General features: G+C 48.0%; 1 protein-coding gene across 6 annotated transcripts in view; it reads right to left on the bottom strand.

The window, feature by feature from the left end:
* Positions 1-14562, bottom strand: part of LOC132460084 (disabled homolog 2-interacting protein-like) — a 29388-nt gene that overhangs the window by 4611 nt on the left and 10215 nt on the right. For 3 of the 6 annotated variants that reach the window (XM_060055106.1, XM_060055108.1, XM_060055109.1), the window contains 14 exons: positions 12892-13036; positions 12002-12174; positions 9767-10038; positions 8941-9149; positions 6759-6903; positions 6303-6447; positions 5652-5888; positions 4950-5139; positions 3461-3816; positions 2820-2911; positions 1904-2434; positions 1266-1549; positions 900-1013; positions 261-383 (listed from right to left, as the gene is read on the bottom strand). In XM_060055106.1, the coding sequence (XP_059911089.1) occupies positions 261-383; positions 900-1013; positions 1266-1549; positions 1904-2434; positions 2820-2911; positions 3461-3816; positions 4950-5139; positions 5652-5888; positions 6303-6447; positions 6759-6903; positions 8941-9149; positions 9767-10038; positions 12002-12174; positions 12892-13036 (3016 nt within the window). The remainder of the gene's footprint in view (positions 1-260; positions 384-899; positions 1014-1265; positions 1550-1903; positions 2435-2819; positions 2912-3460; positions 3817-4949; positions 5140-5651; positions 5889-6302; positions 6448-6758; positions 6904-8940; positions 9150-9766; positions 10039-12001; positions 12175-12891; positions 13037-14562) is intronic. The other 3 variants (XM_060055110.1, XM_060055111.1, XM_060055107.1) reach the window with 2 other exon arrangements.

Consider the following 14562-nt stretch of genomic DNA (forward strand, 5'->3'; position numbering starts at 1 on the left):
CCTCAGGCTCCATGAATAGTGGGGAATAGCCCCCTTGACTTTCGGTCTGGGGGGCTATTCCCCACTATTAATTTCGCCTTTGACGAATAATTGTTAAATATGGTGCAGGTGATATGTGCACCTGTTACAGCTGTAGCCTCAGCATGTTAATGTATGTTAAAATAGGGGACTATAAATATATATAGATGATATGTGCACCTAGTACTCCTGTAACAAGGTTAACATAGGTGACGATAAGTAGATATAGGTGATTTGTGTACCTGGTACTCCTGTAACATCCTCTGGTTGTGCTGGTCCTGGAGCATCAATCTGGCCTCACATTCTTCCTGCCGCATCCCTGCAACACGTAACCTCTCCTGGAGCATGGCGATCTCCTGCTGGTACTGCACACACACACACACACACACACACACACACACACACACACACACACACACACACACACACACACACACACGCACACACACACACACACACACACACACACACACACACACACACACACACACACACACACACACACACACACACACACACACACACACACATGAGCACAGTGTAATCCTGCAAAGAGCACTGAGGCACTCAAATAAAACCCCAGGTCATCCACATGTAAGGAACACAGGTTAGGAAATCAAAGTGGTGAAACCGACTAAACCTTCACTTGAAGAACTTCTTGCAATGACAATTATATGGATAGGAAACTTTCAGTGCTTCTTAAAGACTGAATCAAGTCCAGCAATTCATACAGATCTATTTACAGCTACAACAGGCGGGACATTAACTTATTTTACTATCAATATGTGAACATGATCATGATGATTGTCCAGATTTGTTCATCATGTGAAGCATGCCTTTCTCATTCGTGTCCGTCGATGTGAAGGAAACCGGTCTGCTACCTTTTCACTGAGGGACTCGTCATCCTCAGTCTCTCCATAGGGGGCGCCAGAGTTCATATTAAGCAGCCAGGCAGCAGTACGGTCCAGTGCACCCGGGTTTACTGGGGACGGGGCCTAGTGCATATACACACACACAGAGACGATGCACATACACAAAACACAGAGCACAAGCGCACGTGCACAGCACACAGACAAGCGCACGTGCACAGAGGTACACACACACACACACACACACACAGGGTTTTGCGTTACTACACCTTGTTTTGCGCAGCATGATCATTTCACCTTTTGATCTGACCTATGACGCCCTTTTTTAATTCAAGGCTAGCTTACGGCATCGGGTCATGAACCCATCACGCTGGTTACCTTGGTTACAGGTCGCAGTTTCTCAGGGCTGTCCCCTTTGGAGGAGGACGAGGTCTGCCTCAGGCGGGATTGGCCGCTGCTGGGCCAATCGGGACTTGATGACATCATGCTGCCAGACGCGGGCCGCGGTGGGTAGGCCGAGGTGCCGCTGGTGAGGATGGTGGGGGGGGTCCGGCCGCGGGGGGGGCACGGGGGGGCCGAGGAGGGCGGGGGCGGCTGGTCTATGCGCCTTTGGGGTCCGGTAGAGGGACCCACTGAGTTCTGACGAGGGCCGATGGGAGCCACTGGAATCAAAGCACACAAGAACATGTGCCCAATGAGGTCAGAGAACTGCTGTGTGTGCACCAACAAGAGAGGAGAGAGGACACTACGAGGAGAACAACAAGGAGAGAGGAGAGACCATTAGGAGAGGAGAGACCACTATGAGCGTAACAAGGAGAGAGGAGAGACCATTAGGAGAGGAGAGACCACTATGAGCGTAACAAGGGGAGAGGAGAGACCATTAGGAGAGGAGAGACCACTATGAGCGTAACAAGGGGAGAGGAGAGACCATTAGGAGAGGAGAGACCACTATGAGCGTAACAAGGGGAGAGGAGAGACCACTTGGAGCGGGACAAGGAGAGAGGAGTCGTTCTCACCAGGCGTGTGGCCGTGTGGAGGATCGTTCAGTGACATCTGTCGGCGTGAGTACTCCTCTCCACTGCTGCTGCTGGACAGCGCTGACATGCGATCTCCTCTCTCTCCTCTCTCTCCCCTCTCGACTCTCTCGACTCTCTCCCCTCTCTCGCCCCCCCCGCCCAGGCCGACAGACATCTGGGTAAGGAACGCCGGCTTGGTCCCCATCGTGGTCCTCTCCTCGGGATTGCCGTGGGAACCGGCAGAGCCATCGGAGGGCGTGACGTCGGTCTGTTGCGGTTGCCTCGGTGACGTGCTGGTCATGTGATACACAGGGTTCTGGAAGGAGAGGGGAAGGAGCCCGGTCCTGCGCTGCCATTGGCCGTCGTCGACCCCGTCACCGGGGGACGAGTCCTGCAGGTCGACCAGAGACAGACTCCGGCTCTCATTGGTCAGTTCGGGGGCCTCCCTCCGGTCATTGGCTAACTCCGGTCCTGCTTCGTTCTCATTGGCTTCGGAGTAGGAAGAGCTGGCGGCCGGAGACCCCTGCAGGCCTGGAGAGGTATCACATGGTGAACATGCAGTATTCACATTACATATGTGAAGGGCAATCACTCTACACTCAGGGGGGATGGGGTCATGGGGTCATGGGGTCATGGGGTCACGGTTGGGAGTTAAGTGATAGATGAGCCAGGATCAAGGGACAGAGGAGTCAGACTTCATAAAGGTTGAGGTCTGTGGTAGGGGTTAAGGGTGATGGTGTTTAGGGTTGTTTAAGGGTTAAGGGTGATGGTGTTTAGGGTTGTTTAAGGGTTAAGGGTGATGGTGTTTAGGACTGGGTAAGGGTTAAGAGGTGATGGTGTTTAGGGCTGGATAAGGGTTAAGGGTGATAGTGTTTAGGGTTGGTTAAGGGTTAAGGCTTCTAGAAGAAGGACTTACCGGTAGCGGGCTGAAGACTGGATCCTTTGGTAACAAAGAACAAGTCTTTGTTCTCTGGAGTTGGAGATGGAAGCCTGGTGAAGTCTACCAAACTACACAAGCACACACACACACACACACACACACACACACACACACACACACACACACACACACACACACACACACACACACCCAAAAAAAATTAGCTGCACATGTGAATAGATTCAACATCAACAACAGATGATGAGTGTCAGGTCAAACGCTAATAAAAGGTTGGGCGTTCAGACTATAGCCAGACGGACGAGAGTTCAGCCCTTCCTACTCATGAAGTTAGATTTAGCAAACAAAGAAAGTCATTGAATTTTAGACTTCTTTAAACAAATCTGATTGGTCCTCATTGTGGAGGAGGAGAACCCGAGCTGTCCACCACACTCAGGGTAGGTCAGTGATACACTTTGCCCAAGCAGAGGCTGGGACATGATCATGTGATCAAAGCTTAGGAAATCTTAATCAGTGCAGAACAATACATGTACTTATCCCAATCTGTTTTTAATGTTATGAGCCCAGGTAAGTTGCCGTTAAGCTAGGCCGTGTGACCTTAAGGTGAGGGTCAGGAGAGGAGGGAGGGGGGGGGGGGGGGGGGGGGGTATCGGGCTCACCTGGTGTCGGCCCCCACGCTGCCCTGTAGGCCCCGGGACAGGTTGCAGCCCGCCAGGGGGGGAGAGAGGGGCGGGGACAGCGGTGGCGGGGACACCACGCGCTGGGGCTCCGCGCAGCTCATTGGATAGCCTGCGCCCGGGTTGACCGAGCCCCCTGCGTGGGCCCCGCCCCCTGGGTGGGGGTGGACAAGCCCCCCTGGGTGAACCAATCCTCCTGGGTGGACTAGACCCCCCGGGTGGACCAGCCCCCCTGGGTGGACTAGACCCCCCGGGTGGACCAGCCCCCCTGGGTTAGCGAGCGCTGAAGAGACTTCCCTCAGGATACGAGGCAGCGGACCTAGCTTAGCCAGACACGCCTGGAGGGACGCACACAAACACGCACACACACACACACGAACGCTCACACACACGCACACACACATCCACATACAAACACACACACACACATACAAACACAAGGACATCCACATAAACACACAAACGAACATACACACATATATACACATGCACACACACATACAGACACATGCACACTCAGACACACACACACACACACACACACACACACACACACACACACACACACACACACACACACACACACAGTAATCAATACATGTGAACACCGTGAAGATAAAACATTCCCCACTTATTTGTCCATTCTACAGAATCCAAAGGGTTAATGTTCGGGACACCGGTACCGGAATAATTATAACGTTTAAACAATTTGATTGATTCAACTGAAGACTGCTGTTGGCAGGCAGCAATATTATCATTCTCAACAAAGACGGGATGGATTATCTTGAAGGCTGAACATGCTGTGTCTATTTACAGCGGATAGAAGACAATGGGTGTCTTTCATGGTGGTATTTGGGGATGTTTGATGTTGTAGAAGGTGGACAGGTAGAACTGATGTACTGATGAAGCTTAATGTATTATTAGAATCAGAGAGAAGCGTCTGCTAGACCTCTTTACAGATGTATGTCTATTTTAAAACTCTGGTTTCATTTCTAAATGAGCCACATTATCTTTAAAGCATTTCGAGGAACGCAGACCTAAACCTTGAAATAACTTCATGCAGAAGTTAAGGGAGACAGAGTATGCTCATCCCAGATACGAAGAAAGTTTAATACTGATGATATAGCCAGCATCTAATCCACTGCACTAAAAGCTACTATTCTTGTGCATAAATGCATCTTTCCTATTTTTCACCTGTTTATTCCTAATTGTATTTAATGTTTCTATTGCTACGTGTATTTTACTGGTACAATATTTATTCTTTCCATCGAGAGAAAGGCAATAGCGACAATCAATTTCGTGTGGGATTAAGAAAGTACTCTGGGTACTCTGCATCTGTATTCATCCAGGTTTAACCCAGATGTCAGCAGGAGACGGAGAGCCTGGGGTTGAACGGAGATGCTAGCGAATTGAGCTGTGTATTTACACAGGTTTAAGGACCACGTGTGTCAGTGAGTCCAGCTGTGGGTACCTGGTCCAGCTCTATGAGCAGAGTGTGGAGGGTGGACAGCTCCCGGCCCAGGTCGATGTATCCGTCGAAGCCAGCCGTGTGGGACAGGCTGTCGGGGTGGGAGATCTCCTGCAGGAAGCGTTGCATGTTGCTCCACTCGCGCTCCACAAAGTCGTTCATGAACAGCATGTACTCCTCCTTGTTGCCGAACCTGCGGAAAACACAGAGGATGCACTCCATTAATTATACAGTACATACGTGCGTACGTACGCGCACACACACACACACACACACACACACACACACACACACACACACACACACACACACACACACACACACACACACACACACACACACACACACACAAAAACACCCACAGCATACAAACATTTACACACACACACGCACACACGCACACATGTACATATGCATACACATAAAAAACACACTTATATTAGGATGTTTATGAGTCCCTTCATCCTATCTCTTTGTGGATTCCCCTGCTGTTTGTTCCTGTGAGGGTTCATGTTTTAATTGGTTTAAATGGGAGTGTGTCATTGCGTTGATTAAAAGAGACACGTTCATCTCAGCAAATGAGTGTGTGTCTTTATTAGTTTGGTGTAGTGTTCATTTGTACGATTAATACATACTCTGAGGATATAAAGTTTAATAAAACATATATGCAAGTGCTTTTAACAGGTAGATAGATGTGTTTCTTACTTGCTGAAGTTGGCCAGGTTCTGCGTAACCTTGGCGATGAGGGTGAGCGTGCGGGCGGTCCGGTCATCGGGGTACTCCTGGGTCAGCTCAAACAGAGACGGCGACATCACAGCCGGACACAGGAAGCGCAGGAACAGCGACGCGCTGATCAGACGCTCACTGATGTCCGGTCGCCCCCGGTTACCACACTCCTGACGCCACGATGCAAACACCTCTTTCAGCTCCCTGGGGAACACTCTGGAAAAACACCCACGTACACATTAGGCATGAAGAGTGTGTGTGTGTGTGTGTGTGTGTGTGTGTGTGTGTGTGTGTGTGTGTGTGTGTGTGTGTGTGTGTGTGTGTGTGTGTGTGTGTGTGTGTGTGTGTGTGTGTGTGTGTGCCTTTGTGTGTGTGTGTGTGTGTGTGTGTGTGTGTGTGTGTGCCTTTGTGTGTGTGTGTGTGTGTGTGTGTGTGTGTGTGTGTGTGTGTGTGTGTGTGTGTGTGTGTGTGTGTGTGTGTGCCTTTGTGTGTGTGTGTGTGTGTGAGTGTGTGTGTGTGTGTGTGTGTGAGTGTGTGTGTGTGTGTGTGTGTGTGTGTGTGTGTGTGTGTGTGTGTGTGTGTGCGTGTGTGTGTGTGTGTGTGTGTGTGTGTGTGTGTGTGTGTGTGTACCTGTAGGACTCGAGGATCTTGCAGAAGGCCACCTCGCAGCACATCCTCAGGTTGGCCTGGTGCTCGGGGAGGTCAGAGGTCACACAGCGCGCCGGATCCACCTCGCAGTTCTCGTCAGACTCATACAGAGCCTTGATGAACTCCCCTACACACACATACACATATTTATAGATACATGAGATTATATTATGCATATTTATGTATATTTATGTCTACGTAGATACATGAACTTTGCATATTTGGTGTGCGGGTGCACTTGTGTGTCTACTTGTGTGTGCATGGGTATCTGCCTGCCTGTGTGTGTGTGTGTGCGTGTATGTGTGTTTGTGCTAATGAGTGTGTGTGTGTGTGCGTGGGTGGGTGGGTGTTTTTGTGCGTGAATGAGTGCGTGCATGAGTGTGTGCTTGCGGTGTGTTTTTGTGTGTGGGTGTGCTTGCGGTGTGTGTGTGTGATTACCCAGCGCATCCTGCAGGTACTTCTGCCCGACCAGTTTCAGATACTCCTCGATGCTTTTGGTCGCCAGTGTGTTTTCTCTGAAGATCAGCTGATCGTTGTCACGACAACGGTCAACCTCTGACATCATCAGGTCTGTCAGGAAGTCCTAAAATATCCGGACAGATAATAAGCTATTCAGAGATATTCGCAGCTCAGATGGTGGTCAGGTACGGTCGTTAAGCATAGTAATGAGTAGGTGTAGTTTAGGTTAGTTAGCAGTTTGTCAGTGAAACATCTGTGTGTTCAACCTGTCTGTCCCTGAACCAAGTAATATGGACCTTGACCTTTCTTAAAAGGCCAGGATTATGGTTTGGTCTCGTATGTACTAGTTAGTGTTTTGGGGCAGGATTATGTTGCTTTTTTTATGTGTACTAAAAGTGATTGTAGTTATGTACTAGTTACGGGTCGGTCTAGTAAGTACTTGTTATGGTTATGGTTAAAAACTTGGTGGTTTAGCACATACAGCTAGGCACTAGTATAGTTTGTACTATTTACTACTAATGGTGACATCTAGTATGTACTATAAAGAGTTGAAGTGAGGTCTAGTTTAAACCAGCCTGGATCGATGTACTAAGGAGTTACATTGAGGTCTAGTTTAAACCAGCCTGGGTCTATGTACTAAAGAGTTACATTGAGGTCTAGTTTAAACCAGCCTGGGTCTATGTACTAAGGAGTTACATTGAGGTCTAGTTTAAACCAGCCTGGGTCTATGTACTAAAGAGTTACATTGAGGTCTAGTTTAAACCAGCCTGGGTCTATGTACTAAAGAGTTACATTGAGGTCTAGTTTAAACCAGCCTGGGTCTATGTACTAAAGAGTTACATTGAGGTCTAGTTTAAACCAGCCTGGGTCTATGTACTAAGGAGTTACATTGAGGTCTAGTTTAAACCAGCCTGGGTCTATGTACTAAAGAGTTACATTGAGGTCTAGTTTAAACCAGCCTGGGTCTATGTACTAAAGAGTTACATTGAGGTCTAGTTTAAACCAGCCTGGGTCTATGTACTAAGGAGTTACATTGAGGTCTAGTTTAAACCAGCCTGGGTCTATGTACTAAAGAGTTACATTGAGGTCTAGTTTAAACCAGCCTGGGTCTATGTACTAAGGAGTTACATTGAGGTCTAGTTTAAACCAGCCTGGGTCTATGTACTAAGGAGTTACATTGAGGTCTAGTTCAACTCAAAATCGGGACTGTCCCAATCACCAATGAAGAATGTCAGTGTAGGAAACTAGAGCGCATTCAACAAAGAAATAATCATAATAATATTAATTAGGCTAATTAAAGTACAATGATAATAGTAATGCAATTTGCAATTTGACCTCATGTCGGAATGGCGGGACGTTTGAAAATAAGTAAAGTACCGCCACTCCGATCATGGAAACAAAAATTGTCGGTGTGGTGGGACATTTGAAAACAATGGAAGTGCAGCCACTACGACAATTAGACGTCAATGTCGGAGTGGCGTTACGTCTGAATGGAAGGCGGTCCCCATGCAGTGTAGCGTAGGCCTATATGTACTAAGGAGTTAGGGTGAGGTCTAATGTAACCCAGGGTCTCAGTAGTGTTACGGTGAGGTCTGGTGTAACCCAGGGTCTCAGTAGTGTTACGGTGAGGTCTGGTGTAACCCAGGGTCTCAGTAGTGTTACGGTGAGGTCTGGTGTAACCCAGGGTCTCAGTAGTGTTACGGTGAGGTCTGGTGTAACCCAGGGTCTCAGTAGTGTTACGGTGAGGTCTGGTGTAACCCAGGGTCTCAGTAGTGTTACGGTGAGGTCTGGTGTAACCCAGGGTCTCAGTAGTGTTACGGTGAGGTCTGGTGTAACCCAGGGTCTCAGTAGTGTTACGGTGAGGTCTGGTGTAACCCAGGGTCTCAGTAGTGTTACGGTGAGGTCTGGTGTAACCCAGGGTCTCAGTAGTGTTACGGTGAGGTCTGGTGTAACCCAGGGTCTCAGTAGTGTTACGGTGAGGTCTGGTGTAACCCAGGGTCTCAGTAGTGTTACGGTGAGGTCTGGTGTAACCCAGGGTCTCAGTAGTGTTACGGTGAGGTCTGGTGTAACCCAGGGTCTCAGTAGTGTTACGGTGAGGTCTGGTGTAACCCAGGGTCTCAGTAGTGTTATGCAGTGCAGTGTCTGTGTACGAAGAGCAGACCTTAGCCTTCCCGGTGCTGTGGAGGATGTGGACCAGCGCGGCGGCGAGCTCCTCCTTGGCGCGCAGGCTGATGGAGGCCTCCAGTGCGCTGCACAGCAGCAGGTAGTTTGAACTGATCCACTCTGCAAACTCCTTGTACTGCTCCATGGGCAGGATGATGATGCTCTGGTAGCGGGCCTTGATGCGCACCGTGGGGCCGGAGGATTTGCCTGAACACAATGTGCATTTTACTATTAATGTTTTATTCATAGTCATAAAATTGCCGAATTAACTGTGATATAGAGATTTTCATATGATAATATTGCTTTGTGTGTGCGTGCCCAATGCGGCACGCACACACACCCACACACAAACACACACACATAGCCACACACACACACCCACACAAACACTCACACACACACACACTGCTACACACCATCACACCCACACACACACACACACACACACACACATTGCTACACCCCCCCACACACACACACACACACACACACACACACACACACACACACACACACACACACACACACACACACACACACACACACACACACACACACACACACACTCATACCCACTCAAACCCTGCTGCTACACACAACACACACACAAACACACACACACACACACACACACACACACACACACAAATACACAAACACACACACACACACACACAGACACACACACACACACACACACACACACACACACACAAACACACACACACACACACACACACACACACACACACACAAACACACACACACACAAACACACACACACACACACACACACACACACACACACACACACACAACCCTACCTCGGCTGGTGCTGGGCGTGCTCACGGAGTACCACTTCTCCACCAGCTGTCTGCCGGTCACCGTGGCAACAGGGATGTTGACCAGCCCCACGTAGCTATTCTTGTCCTTCTTCCTCTTCCTGTCCGTCTCCTTGTAGAGATGGACGGTCAGCGAGCCCACCGAGGGAAGGCTGGAGAAGTCGAAGCGCTCGCCCCAGAACACGTTGTCCGTCTTCAGCTTGCAGGAGGTTCGGGCGTACAGGCTGTCGTCCAGACACAGCTCGCAGAAGTACCTGGGAAACACACACACGTTCCGTCGTCATGGAAACCGTCACCACGGCAACCATCCCTGCCTCCCCTTCACGGATGAAAAAGAATCTGCTATCCTCACTCTGTCCCGACTACTGTGTACTATTGTATGCGGTCGCTGTTAGACAGACTCTAAATGAACAGGCGCGTGGAACTATGTAGCACAAGAGGGGTGAACTCTGATTGGCTGTTTGTAGGGACCTCTCAAACCTTACATTTACACATTACACATTTAACACAGACACAGACATATCTACGTAGACATCACATTGCTGCAAAACGTCAACGTTGCCGCCATATTGGAAAGGCCACGTGCTAGTCTAATGCTAGGGTCCCAAAACGACTACTACTAGTCTAACGGTGGCGTCCCCATACTTCTAGTATATTGGTGGTGTCCCACTACTAATACTTCTTGTATATTGGTGGTGTCCCAATACTAACACTTCTAATATAATGACGTTGTCCTTATTTCTGGGAAGAATCACAGGCAAGGGATCCCTCCCGCAAGGGAGGGATCTCTTGTTTCTAAAAGGGAGCACTTAAAGGAGACATATTGTTCTCCCAACAAGTTAACATAGTATTTGAGTTCCAGAAAACATGTTTTTGAATCTGGGTTTTAGGAAAAAAATCGTGTCTACCGCTATTCCCCTCTGCTTCAGTCCCTTCAGAATGCGCTGTTTCTAGTGTCTGTAGCTTTAATGCAAATGAGCTGCTGCCCATTGACCAATGAGCTGTCAGACTGACCACAGCATGGAGGAGAAGGGATTGTTGCCGTTTGCCGACTCCTGGAGCTCTATATCTATGTCATATAATATAATAATATTATATATGGGTATTTATACAATAATATATCTAATATCACGGCCAAAAGCTATGTGCGCCTCGGATGATATTATGAATCATAAAGACTGCGTCTGACGTCTCTGGTACTTCCACAACATGTAAAGACTCGTAGTGGGGGATATCTCGGCCATGGTTGAGAAGAATTGGGGGAAAGAACTTTGGCCTTGACTCTCTGAAGTCCAGGAATCGCGACATGGAGGAGAAAGGGATTGTACTCCGGGAGCTGTGCTGCCGCACTGCCGCCGAGCTCCCCGCGCCGGAACTGCCAGCTCGGCGGCAGTTCAGCTCCCGGAGTACACCGCCGGAGCTGCCGGACTGTCCCGAAGCTTTGGCAGCGGCCGGACGGAGGCAGTCCGGCAGCTCAGCTCTGGGAGTACAGTCCCTTTCTCCTCCATGTCGCCTCCTCCGGACTTCCGCCGAAGCTTCGGCGGCAGCTCCAGCGGGGGGGGGGCTCGGCGGCAGTCTGGCAGAGAAAGGGATTGTACTCCCGGAGCTGAGCTGCCGTGCTTCTGCCGAGTTCCCCCCGCCGGAGCTGCTCGTCCGCTGGTCCACAAAATCGTAGCTATGCTCTGATTGGAGGGGAGTGGGGAAGTGGGAGGTAATATTCAAGTGTGCCCCCTTCCTACGTAGGAGGGGGCGCCCGAAACGGACTTGCTTGTTTGGTAACTGTAGACTTGGTACTTTCAGAAATATATCTCACTCAGAAAAACATGTACAGACTTTTTTCAAAGTTTGTATGCGTGTGGGAGCACCAGAGACCCAAAACAACTCCACAAATCCCAGGGAAAGGGTTGTTTTCATAATATGTTCCCTTTAAAGCAATGCACACATTTGATTCGTTTTGCATGATTCTTGCACTTTCTGGATTGTACCTTCATGGTTGAATTCACTCATTGTAAGTCGACTTTGTACGAAAGCGTCAGCTAAATAAATGTAACTGTAATAATGCTGCTAGTGCAACGGGTGCCATTAAGGACGGCCATTAATGCAGCATAACAAGCAACACAATTGAAGCAGAGTTCCAAAGTTGAAGCGGACGCTGAATCAACAACCAGAACCGCTGAGCAATCAGCAGGTTTCAGGCAGGTTCAAATTGCGGCCTACCTCTTCTTGGCAGGCAGGTCCTTAGCCTCCACCAGCCAGGCGGTCAGGACGTTCTCCAGCCGCCGGCTGTTGTCCTTGTTGGGGTGGACCGCCCGCCGCAGGTTCTCCATCCACTTCTCTCTCTCGGCGGCCGAGCGGCATGAGAAGCACTTGGTGCCCGTGGTGGTGGTGACCTGGGGAACAGAGAGTGGGGATCAGACTCCCAGCTCAGATGTCTCTTGAAAGGGTATCCTTCCTGCTAGGATCCACATGTCTTTGAGCTGCATTGGGCTCAGTGAACTGTGAAGGCAAAGGGTTTAAACCGTATTCACCCAGCGGCCATATTTGTCAGTTGGGTGAGTAAACCTTCTCAAATCTTTGGAAACCATGGCAACTCAAAGTGCTATTCGGTTCTGCATTACATATGTCTACCCAGGTGAAGTTACAATGCATTTATGTTGGGTTTTCAAATATTCTAGAAGGTTTACCGACCCAAATGGCAGATTTCGCCGCTGGGTTAATAAGGACTTTTGAAACAGAGGGTAAACGATAGGGATGGAGAGAGAATCAGTGTTCGGGGATCCAGTTACAAGTTGGAGTATAGCCAGGTGGTTTTGTCGTACCAAATCATATGTGCTTAGCTGTTTTGAAAAACCCATCTCAAAATACAAATATGTAGTGCGTATGAGTGTGTGTGTGTGTGTGTGTGTGTGTGTGTGTGTGTGTGTGTGTGTGTGTGTGTGTGTGTGTGTGTGTGTGTGTGTGTGTGTGTGTGTGTGCGTGTGCGTGTGCGTGTGCGTGCGTGTGCGTGCGTGCGTGTATGTGTGTGTATGCGTGTGAGTGTGCGTGGGTTTGTGTGTGTACGTGTGTGTGTGTGTACGTGTGCGTGTATGTACGTGTGTGTGTGTTACCTCGAAGCAGTACTCCTGGCCCAGCAGGGAAGAGTGGACTGGCTTGATAACGACAGTTTGCTCCATTTTCAGTTCTAGTGAAGACACACACCCAGTGCTTAGCAAAGAATCCTGGCTACCGTAGGACACCTGGTGCATTACACACCTGCACACATAAACACACACAGGTCTCATGAGCCATTGTGAGACGCTGAGAGAGAGTCAGGCTCAACCGGCCACAAGCCAAACACAAGATGGCCCAAAACAAATGAGGTGAAAAAAATTATCATTAAGTTAAATCAAAATGAAACAATGTAACGTAATGAGACATTTTCCATACTATATCGGCAAAGATACCTGCATGGCAATTAAAATTATTTTTTCCATTGTCTAACCCGTCAAAAGTCATGTGTGGCGGTTTGTATTCCTGTAAGAAATGTTATTAAAAACAAGTTTCATCCATCAACTACTGAGTAACTGCCTAACCTTTTTGTAAAGACTGAAGATTTAATGAATTCTTCTATGATATTATGTTTAACGATATTCAATAATTAAAGCGAAAGCACCATTCCACCTGCAGAGTTGTCTGATCTGTTAGACAAACTCCTAATATTGCTAGTTCTATTGGAATGTCAAATATATTTCAGTTGAGATGTCTTTAGTCCTCCTGCAATAGCTGTAATTATATTTGCACATCCCTCGTTTGTTGAAATATCTCTAGTACTATTGAAAATATTGCTAATCCATTTTTGTATATTTTGTTTGTTGAAATATTGCTTGTTGAAATATTTCAAGTTCTGGTAAAAATAGAGCTGAAATATATGTAGCATAATTGGGTGAAAAATGTTCCCTATTTCTAGTAGATACAGCTCTCGTTGACATATTTCTAGAATATCCATTTGACATATCGCTAGTTCTTGGTCAAATATATCTAGTATATTTAATTGACGTACTAGTTCCAGTTAAAAAATATCTATTAAATCTAGTGAAGGTACTGCTTGTTCTAGTTAAAATATTGCTAGAATATCTAGTTGACGTACTGCGAGTTCTAGTTGAAAAGTTTCTAGAATAACTAGTTGAAAGATCGATAGTTCGAGTTAAAATATATCTAGAATATCTAGTTGATATATCGATAGTTCTAGTTGAAATAAATCTAGAATATCTATTTGACATTTCTCCATAACATGAGCCTAAAAAGCGAACTGAGTGACTGACAGCCGACCTCTGGCATCCCACATGGCGCAGCTTACAGAAGCATCACCTGGCATTGAGTCACAACACTCAGACACTCAGTTGCTGTATCCTGCAGCTGTCCTCCCAAATGTGAGGAACACAACGTTATAATAATGATTTTGAGTAGCATCCTGGTCAAATTAGTAGCTGTGGCTTTGTCAGAACTTGGATATAAAAGCATGTCATGCAAGCATGCTGGTTGGGTGAGCGCGTTTCACGCTATGGTTGTGAACGCGTTACTGAAGCCTGTTAGCCTTTACGATTGCGCACTCAGTTATTCCCATTGAAGTCACAGATATAAAGAGAGATAAAAAATAGACAGATAGAGAGACAAATGGATAGTAGATAGGCACACACACACAAAGACACACAGATGCACGCACGCACACTCACAAACACACACACACACACACGCACACACATGCAAGCGTACATACATTCAGGAACACCAAAAGTCTC

This window comes from Gadus macrocephalus, chromosome 6 (genome assembly GCF_031168955.1).
Source record: "Gadus macrocephalus chromosome 6, ASM3116895v1".
Classification (NCBI taxonomy): domain Eukaryota; kingdom Metazoa; phylum Chordata; class Actinopteri; order Gadiformes; family Gadidae; genus Gadus; species Gadus macrocephalus.